The sequence below is a fragment of the Hypanus sabinus genome, chromosome 18, assembly GCF_030144855.1.
Source record: "Hypanus sabinus isolate sHypSab1 chromosome 18, sHypSab1.hap1, whole genome shotgun sequence".
NCBI classification, from domain to species: domain Eukaryota; kingdom Metazoa; phylum Chordata; class Chondrichthyes; order Myliobatiformes; family Dasyatidae; genus Hypanus; species Hypanus sabinus.
Window position 1 is genome coordinate 29,755,674 of NC_082723.1, and position 13,188 is coordinate 29,768,861.

General features: G+C 42.1%; 1 protein-coding gene across 4 annotated transcripts in view; it reads right to left on the bottom strand.

The window, feature by feature from the left end:
• LOC132407441 (rab GTPase-activating protein 1) overlaps positions 1-13,188 on the bottom strand; it is a 243,889-nt gene that overhangs the window by 35,855 nt on the left and 194,846 nt on the right. For all 4 annotated transcript variants that reach the window (XM_059993944.1, XM_059993946.1, XM_059993945.1 and 1 more), the window contains 2 exons: positions 1,103-1,144; positions 250-378 (listed from right to left, as the gene is read on the bottom strand). In XM_059993944.1, coding sequence (XP_059849927.1) covers positions 250-378; positions 1,103-1,144 — 171 coding nt within the window. The remainder of the gene's footprint in view (positions 1-249; positions 379-1,102; positions 1,145-13,188) is intronic.

The window sequence follows — 13,188 nt, forward strand, 5'->3', positions numbered from 1 at the left end:
AAGTATCAGTTGATCAGAGTAACACACACAAATAGTGCAGGAACTCAGACTGGACAGCGTCTATTCCCTTCTTCTGCTAAGTCCTTCCAGCATATTGTGTGTGTTACCGCATCTGCGTAGAATCTTATGTTTATGATTTCCCAGAATAATTCAATGTTCTATCCTGCTGTGCATAACGGAATAGCTTTTCTTCCCCCAAAGATATAGGTTAAGGAAATTCCTCCAAAAATAAAGCATTTGCTTGGTTACCTTCATACTGCAAGCCAGCTCCATCAGCTTTTTAGCATTTTCCTCCGAGCGATACCTTTTAGGAAGCTGTACACGGAAAAATTTTAAGGCCCCTTCAAAGTCTGTTAACAGAAGATCATCCTTTGAAGTCTGTGGTAGAGATTGTAAGAGATTTTTGTGCTAAGTGAACAAGTTTGTGGAATCGATAATCAGCATTCAGTAAAATCTTGGCGTACAGACTACTCTGCTGACTGCCGGGAGAGATTAAGTTTGTGCAAATGTCCAGCTGAGATCGCCAGCTCCATTCTAATCAGATTCTTTCACTACATCAGGCCATCCTCACGTGAGCAGAAAAGCTGAGCACCATTATACAGAAAGAATATAAAACAGCCTTTCCTGGTGCAAAGCTCCACCAATATACCCAGAGTAGTGTGTAAATCTCAGCAAAAGGGATTTTGGAAGTAATCCAAAAGCACATATCCAAAACCAGACTATGCCCAATTGCAGACATGAGTGAAAACTCATTGTGAAGTAGCAAATGTGTATCACCACAAAGTTCTGCTGTTACAATCCTGCTGTTATTCATGGGTATTGATGAGATAATTGAACAGTTTCAGACAGAATACTGTGTGAAGATGTACCAACATCAACAAAGGACTGCATCTAAAACTTTATCTGTATCATAGCAGTAAAATGAAAGCAATTCATAAAGATTAAGTGCCAACTTATGGTAGCGATAGTGTGACAAGATTCAAGTTTATTTGCGTTAACAACAAAGAAGTTTGGTGTATGGTTCAACGTACATGTGATAAATTTGACAATTCTGACTTCATTTAACCCACAGTAAATAAGTACAAAAAGGTGAGACTCCTACCTTCAATAAAGCAAGAGCGACGTTGAAGATCACACTTATTCCCTTTGAAAATAAAAGTTACCAACGTTTAAATAAATTAATAGAATTTTCAAATTTATTTCTCTACATAATACAAAGTATGAAAATTATTATCAATTGTTTGAGGTTTTTAATGGCTAAATAAACTAAGCACAGCAGTTTAATTTTGTGTAATTCCTTTGTCATTTATGAAGAAAATATATTTTTACTTCTGCTGCTGCAAGCTGAGGACTGTCTAATGAACAAGAGTGGATCAGGACAATGGTGCAGTGTCTCAGACCACCACAACAGCTACAGCAACTATTTTGACAAGGCGGCCTTAAGTTCAACATCATTTCAATTTGCATTAGGCTGCAATTCACTTTGTTCACAGATTGGCATATTTAATATTACAGACAACAATGCTTTGTAAATCCCCACAGATGTAAGCCAAGGCATCCAATAGACAGCATGTTCAAATGTTAATGTGTCTCTAGCTTGTTAAAATGCTGTCCCTGAATTCTCAGCCCCTAAGCTTTTTGTGAACAGAACTTTGCTGAATTCTACACAGGACATCATTAACATAATTTAACACAACATTCTTAGTTGCTATTTTTGGTCACTTTACCATTGGAGAGAAAAAGAAATGGCTGATGAATAGCAAGAGATTAACATTTTTCTTTTAACAATTTGTGTTTTCAAAGCAGATGCAAAATCTCCTTCAATCACTGGTTTAACCATCAAATGACCTACTCCTTAAAGACACATTTACATATTACATAATGTGGTTAAGAAGGCATATGCCATACTTGCCTTTTTTGTCGAGACTTTTGAGTTCAAAAGTCAGGAAGTTAAGTTGCAACTTTAGAAAAGCCTAGTTAGGCCACATCTGGAGTATTACACACAGTTCTGGTCGTCCATTATAGGTTTGTCATCCCTGTAACATGTACATGTATACCGTCCATAGAGAGTAATTCATTATAATGATGTATTGAGGTAGTACATGGGAACATCAGAACAGAATGTAGAGTGTGGTTTACAGTACAGAGAAAATGAAGTGCAAATGCCCAACTCAGTGCTGTTACACAGCTACTTTTAAAATTCCATTTTATTTGTCATGTCTACATTGAAGACTACAGAGAAACCTGTCATTTGCATTAACAGCCAACATACCTGAGGGTACGCTGGCGGCAGGCTGCAAGTGTTGCTACATATTCCAGCACCAACATAGCATTCCCACAATGCTCGGCAGAACATCACAGAATAAGCAAGTAAACAACAGCAAAACAAGCCACGATCCTCCCTCCCACCCACACACAGAGTCCTCTAACCCCAAGACAGGTCTGCTAACATTGGACTTCAACCTCCCCTGTGGACACACAGGGATTTACAGATTTTGCTCTGGTCCACAGGCCTCGAGTTCTGGACTTCTAATTCCACCCTTGGGATTGATCACGGGACATACTGATTACTGAAGCCTAGGTAGGCCTCGAACTCTGGTCTCACTAGATTGAAAACCGGGGGTGGGGGGATCATCGCAATTTGTTTCTCCTGGAGTGGATTTCCAACTCCACTGACCTAGGGAGACCCTCATCCATTCTTTGCCAATCCGACATCCAACATCTTGAACCTGGAGTCCAGCCTGGCCTCTAACTCATCCACATCACTGTCCTTAAACCCTACCCTGATCCCTAACTCCCCTGTTTGTCTCTATAACCGTCATTAAAAATAAAAAAAATTAAAACAACTAAAGCTGAGCTGCAACTCAATGGAGGCCGCAACTTGGTGCCAGCTTGGCTCCATTGTTTCAGCATTGGGGTACAACCAATACATCTCCAAGCTTTGAAATCTTTCCACACCTCTCACAACTGACTGGCCTCATCTCAAACAATAATGATGCAGCCTACAGAGAAAAATTCATCACCCTGACACAGTGGTGTCAAGAAAACAACCTCTCTCTCTCAATGTTGCAAAAACAAAGGAGCTGGTTGTGGACTACAAGAGGAATAGAAAGAGGCTCATCCCTATTGACACCAATGAGAGGGGATCAGCTTTAAGTTCCTCGGTATACACATCACTGATGACTTCACTTGGTCTGTACATACCAGCTGTATGGTGAAAAAGGCACAACAGTCACCTCAGCCGGTTGAAGTTCAGCATGAGTCCCCAAATCCTAAGGACTTTCTACAAGGGCATAATTGAGAGCATCCTGACTGGCTGTATCACTGCCTGGTATGGGAACTGTACTTTCCTCAATCACAGGACTCTGCAGAGAGTGGTACGGACAGCCCAGCACATCTATAGATGTGAACTTCACACTTTTCAGGACATTTACAGTGACAGGTGTGTAAAAAGGGCCCAAAGGATCACTGAGAACCTGAATCATCCCAACCACAAACTGTTCCAATTGCTACCAACAAGGAAATGGTACTGCAACATTAAAAGCCAGAACCAACCGGTTCCGGGACAGCTTTTTCCATCAGGCCATCAGACTGATTCACACTGACACAACTGCATTTCTAAGCTATACTCTCTTTGTTCTGTTGCACATACTACTTATTACAAATTACTATAATTTGCACATTCAGATGGTGACATAACATAGATTTTTACTCCTCATGTATGTGAAGGCTGTAAGAAATAAAGCCAATTGAATTCAAACAGTGCTTCTGACTGGAATATGTACAGGAGTGAGATAGATCAGCTGGTTGAGTGGAGTTGCAACAACCTTGCACTCAATGTCAATAAGACCGAGGAAATGATTGTGGACTTCAGGAAGGGGAAGTCGAGGGAACACACAGCAGTCCTCATCAAGGGTTCCACTGTGGAAAGGGTGAGCAGTTTCAAGATCCTTGGTGTCAACATCTCTGAAGATCTATCCTGGGCCCAACATGTTGATGCAATTACAAAGAATGCAAGCTACGGTAGATTTGATATGTCAGCAACAGCTCTAGCAAATGTACCCTGGAGAGCATTCGAACAGGTTATATCACCGTCTGACATGGTTGGCCATTGCAAAGGATCAGAAAAACCTGCAGAGGAATGCAAACTCAGCCAGTTCCATCACGGGCACTGAGGACATCTTTAAAAGACAATGCCTCAGAAAGATGGCATTCATTACCCAGAACCTGCCCTCTTCTGATTGATACTGCTAGGGAGGTGATACAGCACCGAGGACACGCACTCAGAGGTTTTAGCAACAGCTTCTTTCCCTCTGCCATAGATTTCCGAATGGACTATGAACCCATATACACTACCTCACTATTTTTTCTCTTTTTTTGCTCTGTTTGTGCTACATATTTAATTTTATTTTATATCCATTTCTTATTGTAGTTTATAGTTTTTCTTATTATGTACTGCACTGCACTGCTGCCACAAAACAACAAGCTTGACAGTACTTATTGGTGATATTAAACCTGAGTTTGAACATCACTAATTAATACAGATAAGAACAGCAGTAATAAAGCTATCATTTGCATCATTATGGTTTCTGATATCAGGATTATCTCGCATACTGGCAGACACCAGAGTAAAATTTTAAACCATATTGGGGAACATTAACAGCAGTATATTCAACAGATTAATATTACACAGTACTTAATTGGAAACAAGGGACTGGATTAATTGGACATTGACCTTTACTGAAATCTCATTCATAGAATGTGCAAAATCAGGCTTAATTTCAATCTTTTTTTTACATCACCACAAAATTAGAGGAAGTTGTGGTTATTAGAAAACACACTGAACTGGCAAGAGTGCCAGTTTGGGGTGTCACAGTAGCACTGCAGTCAGCACGATGCTGTTATGGCTGGGACATCGGACTGTAAGAAATTTGTATATCCTTCGCATGAGCATGTGGGTGTTCTGATTTCTTCCACAGTCCAAAGACGTACCAGTTGGTGGGTTATCAGGGTCACTGTAAATTGTCCTGTGAATAGGTGAAGGTGAAATAGGTGGGTTTTGGACATTGCAGCTTACTGGGATGGAAGGGCCTGTCTGCGCTTTATCTCTAAATAAAAAATATATATAAAATGTTTTTTTTGAACAATAACTAATTGGACAATCAACTTAACAGTAATTGATCCATTGAACTTGCAGAAGTGAATGGAGAAGCTATCAGCTACAAAATAATATGCAACTGTTTCAAATATATTTTAACAATAACAAATGGATAATTAATTTCAACTTTAGAAAAATAACTGAAAGGATAATAACATTTTTTATTGGAATTTATCAAAAATACCAAGAACACTCTGGCCTGTTCTTGAAATCAAATCTCAGCTGAAACTCCAATATTTATAGACTGAAGCAAGGTGATTAATTAAACGCTATTTCACGCACACCCTTTGAAGAAAACCACAATATGTAATGAGAGGCTTGTGTCCTATTGCTACCGCGATCATTACAAACCATTGTCCTATATGCAGCACCACCATGTGGCTGATACAGGTACTACTAGATTCAGGAGTAAATTGCAGTTCTAAAGAGATTGCTGTACTTGTTACATGAAAATCGAAACATACGGTGAAATGCTTTGTTTGCATCAATGCTGGGGGCAGCCCACAGGTGTTATCACACTGAATCTTTGCATTGTGCCCTTTTGCTGTCTATTCTAAAGAAAACTTTAATTGAATGAGTCATAGAGGAACGCCCAGGTGTTCCCTGACCACAATTAACCTGAGCATAAAATTCACACACACTTGATTGGTCTCAAGGGAGTATGCACTTCTAACCAACAAAAAGCGTTCTGAATCTGAGTGAAGGCAGTTTCAGATTACATCGGCCTTATCTGTCACATGTACATTGAAACAAAGTTTAGTACTTTGTTTGCTTCAAATCAAATCAACGAGAATTGCGCCGGGGCAGGAGGTGGGGTGCTCCTAGATCAAAAGCCAGTGCTCCCCATGGATGGATGTCGTGTTGGAAGCCACTGAAGATGAAGGCCAGCGATCCATGTGGTTAAGGACCGAGGTCAGTGGAACTTATGGTTGAGGCTGGTGATGTCCCTGATTGGGAAAATGGTGGGTGGGTGGGTGGGGGGATTAGAAGAAAGATTTTGCTGTTATGTCTGTATAAGACTGTACAAAGCATAGAGGGCAGAATTAGGCCATACGGCCCATCAAGCTAGCTCCACCATTCCATCTTCAGTGATTTATTACCCCTCTCAACCCCATTCTCCTGCTTTCCCCCTCACATATTAGATGCCCTTACTAATCAAGAACCCATCAATCCCCGCTTCAATGACTTGTTCTCCACAGCCCACTGTGGCAAAGAATTCCAGATTCACTATCTTCTGGCTATAGAAATCCCTCATCTGGGTTCTAAATGGACGTCTCTCTATTCTGAGGCTGTGCAAGCTGGTCCTAGACTCCCCCACTGTGGAAATCATCCTCTTCCCATCCACTCTATGAAGGCCTTTTAATATTTGATATTTCTCAATAAGATCATCCCTTCAATCTTTTGAACACCAGTGAGTACACACTGAGAGCTATCAAACACTCCTCCTACCATAACACTTTCATTTACGGGATCATTCTCATAAACCTCCTCTAGACCCTCCACGATGCCAGCACATCTTTACTTAAATAAGGGGACCAAAACTGCTCAGTTTGTTGAATGTTGGCTACATGTTCTGCTGAACATTGTGGGCATGTTATGCTGGTGCCAGAGATGAAGCGAAACTTGTGGGCTGCTCCCAGTACATCCTCAGACTGTGCTGGCTGTTAACACAAGCAACGCATTACTGTGGCAACCCATTTCCTGGCACATCCGAACCGGCTCACAATTAGATAGCCTACGGAGGTTTGCGAGCACAAGGCTTTGGAGCCTCTGCGCCACGGGGGGCAGGTTGAGGGAGGCTTAAAAGTGAGGCTGAGGATTTTGAATAAAGTTTTTCCTTCGACTGCAGTTACCGACTCCGTGTCGTAATTTTAGCGCTGCGTGTAGCACACCGCTACATTACATTGCTTTGATGTATGTGTGATAAATAAATCTAATCTAATCTCACAACCCCTCAGTAAAGTCGTTGCTAAAACTTAGGCCACAAGGTCAGGCTATGCAAATGAGCTTACTTACCCAAATGTTGACCAGAAAGGCTTCTTCAAGAATAACCATTTATTTCCACACCGGAATTATGGCTGATGATAAAATGACAGTACCAAGGGAGCTCACCAATGCCTTTCATTCCTCATGAAGTGAAACAAATCTGTCGACCCTTTCCAATTTTTACCAAAGCGCCACAGACAGCATCTTATCTGGATGAACAATGGCTTGGTACGTCAACTGCTCTGCCTGTGACCGCCAGAAACTGCAGAGCTGTGGACAGCTCAGCACATCACAGAAGGCACAAGATGTATATTTCCCAAAGAGGAAGAAGTATTCTAAAGGCAAGAAGACACAACTGTGGCTAACAAGAAGAGTCAAAGCCAACATAAAAGGAGATGGTATAGCAGTAGTAGTCTCTCGAAGTCCGAGGAGGACAGATGTGTTGCGCAGTCAACGTCTATGGGCATGCATATGACTTCTGAGGCCGGAGTCTGAAGTGCAGATACGGTCACAGACGGGGCAAGGAGCACCGCCTGTTGGGGCAGGAGCAGACGCCTTCCTGTGTCTTTCTTGACTCGCCTTGAGGCGCTGCATGCGCCAGTTGGTATATAATATAGCAAAAATTAGTAGGAAGGATTGGGAAGCTTTTAAGAACAAACAGAAGGCAACTAAAAAGTCACTAAAAAGGTAAGGATCGATTACAAAAGCAAGCCAGCTAATAATATGAAAGAGGATATCGGACCACTGGAAAACAAAGCTCTAGCAGTAATAATGAGGAGGAATGAAATGGTGGATGAACTGAACAAGTATTTTGTGTCAGACACTAGCAGTATGGTGGAAATTCCAGGTGTCAGGGGTCACTAAGTGTGTGAAGATACTATAACAAGAAAGAAGGTTCTAGGGAAACTGAAAGGTCTGAAGGTAGATAAGTCACCTGGACCAGATGGTGCACACCCCAGAGTTCTGAAAGAGGTGGGTGAAGAGATAGTGGAGGCATTAGTAATGATTTTTCAAGAATCACTACATTCTGGAATGGTGTAAGAAGACAAGAAAATTGCAAATGTCTCTCTATTCTTCAAGAAGGGAGAGAGGCAAAAGAAAGGAAACTATAGGCCAGTGAGTCTGATCTGAGCTGTTGAGAAGATGTTGAGAGTCGATTATTCATTGTTAGTCAATGAGGTCTTAGGGTTCTTGGAGACACATGATAAAATAGGCAGTGGTCAGCATTACTTCAAGGGAAAATCTTGCCTGACAAATCTGTTGGAATTCTTTGAAGAAATAACAAATAGGACAAAGGAGAATCAGTTGATGTTGAGATGGCAGATGGAATACAGTGTCCGGAAGTGTACGGTCATGCACTCTGGTAGAAGAAATGAAAGGGTTAACTATTTTCTAAATGGAGATGAAATACAAAAATTGAGGCACACAGGAACTTGGGAGACCTTGTGCAAGATTCCTTAAAGATTAATTTGCAGGTCAAGTCTGTGGTGAAAGGCAAATGTGATATAAGCATTCACTTCAAGAAGATTAGAATATAAAAGGAAGGATGTAATGTTGAGGCTTTGTAAAGTACTGGTGGGGCCTCACTTGGAGTACTGTGAGCAGTTCTGGGCCCCTTATCTTAGAAGGGATATGCTGAGAGTGGAGAGGGTTCAAAGGAGGTTCACAAGAATGATTCCAAGATTGAATGACCTGTCATATGAAGAGTGTTTGATGGTTCTGGGTCTGGGTCTGTATTCACGAGAATTCAGAAGACTGAAGGGCGACTTCATTGAAACCAACCGAATGGTGAAAGGCACTGATAGAGAGGATATGGAGAGGATGTTTCCTTTGGTGGGAGAATGTAAGACCAGAGGACACAGCCTCAAAAGGTAGGGGCATCCTTTTTAGAACAGAGATGAGGAGAAATTTCTTCAGCCAGAGTGGTGAAACTGTAGAATTCTTTGCTACAGGCAGCTGTGGAGGCCAGGTCTTTATGTATATTTAAAGCAAAGGTTGACAGAATCTTGACTGGCCAGACTATGAGGGATATAGGGAGAAGGCTGAGGGGAAAACTGGATCAGCCATGATGAAATGGTGGAGCAGACCTAATAGACCAAATGGCCTAATTCTGCTCCGATAGCTTATGTTTCGGCTGTGTACTCTTTTCCATCGGTGCTGCCTGGCCTCCTGAGTTCTCCACCATTTTGTGTGGGCTGCCATTCTCTCTCCCATTGGACAGAAGATACAAAAGCCTGAAAGCGGGTATCACCAGGTTCACAGACAACTTCTTCTTCACTTTTATAATTAAATGACGCTAAGATCCATGCTTGGATGCACGGGGACACATCATCAGTGAGATAACCTGGGGTCACTGGGTGTCTTAGGTCTTTCAACATCAGACACTCCCGCCCAGACGACACAGCCAGGGTTGATCAGGCTCTGGCTTGTGTCCCAGCAGCACTGGTCCACAGGTCATACATCCTGATCCACAGCCACCTGGAGGCTCACTCAGCAGCCTCTGTAATGGTCCTGATAGCTCTTTAGTAGGTTCTGCACAGTGAGCAGCCAGCAAAGCCTCTACAGGTTCACATTGTGCCCTCCACCCCGTCCCTGGCACTGCTCTACCAGCTCCCGGTATTTGGCATTTTTACATTCAAATGCCTCCTCAATCCTGTCTTCTCAAGGAAACGGCAGTTTGACCCTGACCACCTGTTACAAGGTTTCTGGACTCTTGACTTCACAATCTACCTTTATCCTCCACCTTACTGTCTCCCTGCATTATCACTGTAACACTTTAATCTGTATTCTATTGTTTTACCTTGTACTACCTCAATGCATAGTGTAAATTGGTTTGTATGAACAATATACTGGTTTTTCACTGTACACTAGAACATGTGACAACAATAAACCAATTCCAATTCCCACACGATATTGAGCTGCACTCAGATCCCAAAAACACAAGAGATTCTGCAGATGCTGGAAATCCAGGCTGCATCTATGGAGGGTAATTTTGGGCTGAGTTTATTCGCCTCCATAGACGCTGCCTGACTTGCCGAGCTCCCCCAGAACTTTGTGTGTGTTACTCATTCCCTATGGCTGCCGGGTGGCAATCTCGACTCTCAAGGAATCAGGTGTTGTCTGTACACTGTCTCTAACCTGATCCTGCAAACAAAGACATTGTTAACGTGGCCTAATAAGTTGCACTTGTTTCTTCTTCTTGCTTTTGGGAGGAATGCTGAACAAGTATTGAATAGAAATTGCGGAAATGAACAAAAGTTAATTACAAACATTTCACAAACAGGAGTGTGAATATTTCATATGAACAGCCGTCTTTGAACGTTTAAAGTTGTAATACCAGTATCTTATCATTTTCAGAGACAAAGAGATGAAGCATTAATAAAATCAATTTAAATGCATGGGGTTGATGGAAGAGGCAGACCAAAAGCTGTGGTGCAGAGGAAATCTGTAGATGCTGGAAATTCAAACAACACACACAAAATGCTGGTGGAACACAGCAGGCCAGGCAGCATCTATAGGGAAAAGCGCTGTCGACGTTTCGAGCCGAGACCCTTCGTCAGGACAGCACTTCTCCCTTTAGATGCTGCCTGGCCTGCTGTGTTCCACCAGTATTTTCTGTGAGCTGTGGTGCACGCTGTCTTCTGACTGAATTGACAACAGAGATCTAATGCAACCACAAATAGCAGTGCCAGACAGACTGTGTAAACAAAGGATACCGCAGGTATTTATCCATAATTGCAGAGAGATCTAATCTCACTGGTATCACGAGCAGTGGCCATGTCAGAGATTGCATCTGGACGGAATCACCTAAAGAGACTGTTTTGAGGGGCTGACCATTGCTGATGCTATAAGACCAGTATTCAAATACTAAATTAAACAAATTATTTAACGTCCACAGATTTAAATCCTTGCAACATAGTTGCCCATTATTTTTGTTTGGGAAAATAATCTCCTTTATTACGGCAAGATTTAAACAGCAAAACAATTTAAACTGAATGATCAGAAATGGCTTCTTTAAATCCCCTATGTTCTGCAAGTTTAGACTGTGCACTAAAAATTATCCTCTGCTGCAGAAGGGTACAAGGAAACAGGCAATAAAACATCGGAGCAGAATTAGACCATTTGGCCATCATGGCTGATTTATTATCCCTGTCAACCCCATTCTCCTCTCTTCTTCCCGTAACCTTTGATGTCCTACCTAATCACAAACCTATCAACCACCACTTTAAAAATAAATTTAAAAGGTAGATCTACAAATTAAAGTGCCTGCCAACATTCCAAGAACAGATAAAGCTCACAAGGTTGTAACCTTAGAGCACTGGATAAATACATGGCTTTATCTTGGTCTGAAAATAACTTCCTTTTCCTCAACACTTTCAAACGAACAAATTCCAATTCCATTGAAATGTTTGCTAGGAAGGAGATTTCAAGGCATCTATCTTTGATGCTGCCAATTTATATAATCACAGAATACCCACAACAACAAGGTATTGTGCTTTCAAGACAATGGGCAAAAAATAGTGAAGGAACTCAGTGGAAGTGCAGGAGAAACAGCAGGTAAAGCAGCAGCTATAAATTGATGACGTTTTGGGCTGAGACTCTTCGGGACTGGAAAGGAAGGGGTAAGAAGCCAGAATAAGGAGGTGGGGTGAGGAGAAAGAGTACAAGCTGGCAGCTGATAGGTTAGGCCTAGTGAGGGGGATGGTGGGTAGGCAGCAATGAACTACAAAGTTAGGAGGTGATAGTAGTAAAGGTAAAGGGCTGAAGAACAACAGAGAACATCTGTAGATATCAGAAAACCAAAGCAACACACACAAAATGACAGAGGAACTCAGCAGGCCAGGCAAAACAGTAAACAGTCCATGTTTTGGGCCGAGACCCTTCAGAGTCCTGATGAAGGGTCTCAGCCCTAAACATCGACTGCTTACTCGTTTCCATAGATGCTGCAAGGGCTTAGGAAGGCTGCATCTGATAAGAGAGAACAGGCCATGGAGAAACAGAAGCAGGAGGGGCATCAGAGGGAGGCAATAGGCGGTGAGAAGAGAATGGAAGCGAAGCATGTTTTCAGGTAATTAATGCAGATATTCATGACAAAATTACTCTCCACTACAAACTGACCGTTAAGGGAGCCATGGCATGAAGCTTTTTTTAGTAGAGAGTTGGCCTCAGCCTGTACTATAACTATAGCATGGCAGTTCTTCTAGCCAGGTGAAGCTTAAAATGACAAAGATGAAATTATTTTCTCCTAAAACTGACAATTCTATAGATTTGTGGTGGATAGTATACTGACTAGTTGCATCATGGCCTGCGAAGGAAACACCATGTGATCTGAATGGAAAAAGTGGCGGATATGGCCCAGTCCACCACAAGTAAAAGCCCTCCCCACCACTGAGCACATCTACATGGAGCACTGTTGCAGGACAGTAACATCCATCATCAGCAACTCCACCATCCAGGCCATGCTCTCCTCTCGCTGCTGCCACCAGGAAGGTGGTACAGGGCTCACACCACCAGGTTCAGGAACAGTTATTACCCTTCAACCATCAGGCTCTTGAACCAGTGGGAATAACTTAACTTGCCCTATCACAGAACTGTTCCCACAGCCTATGGACTCACTTTCAAGGACTCTACATCTTATGTCCTCGATATTGTATTTGCATAGTTTTTTGTCTTTTGCACATTGATTGTCCTGATATGTGCAGTCTTCCACTGATTTTATTGTATTTCTTTGACCTACTGTGAATGTGCACAGGAAAATTAATCTCAGAGTTGTACATGGTGGCATATATATATTTTGATAATAAATTTACTTAATAAATTGACGGAGGCGGAGTTAAGATGGCAGAAAAAAGGCGACTCCTTTGCTTGCATCTTTGGAAGCAGCTCTATTTCTATCTTTAATATCTTTATTTTTCCCTTTACAGGTTCTCTTGAAGACCCTGACCTGGAGTCACACACTGACTTCGGCTCTTTGCAGGAACAGGACCAGTTCTCGGGGTTTCAGGACCGGCTGTTGTTCGGCATGCCAAGGGAGGCGGCCGAGT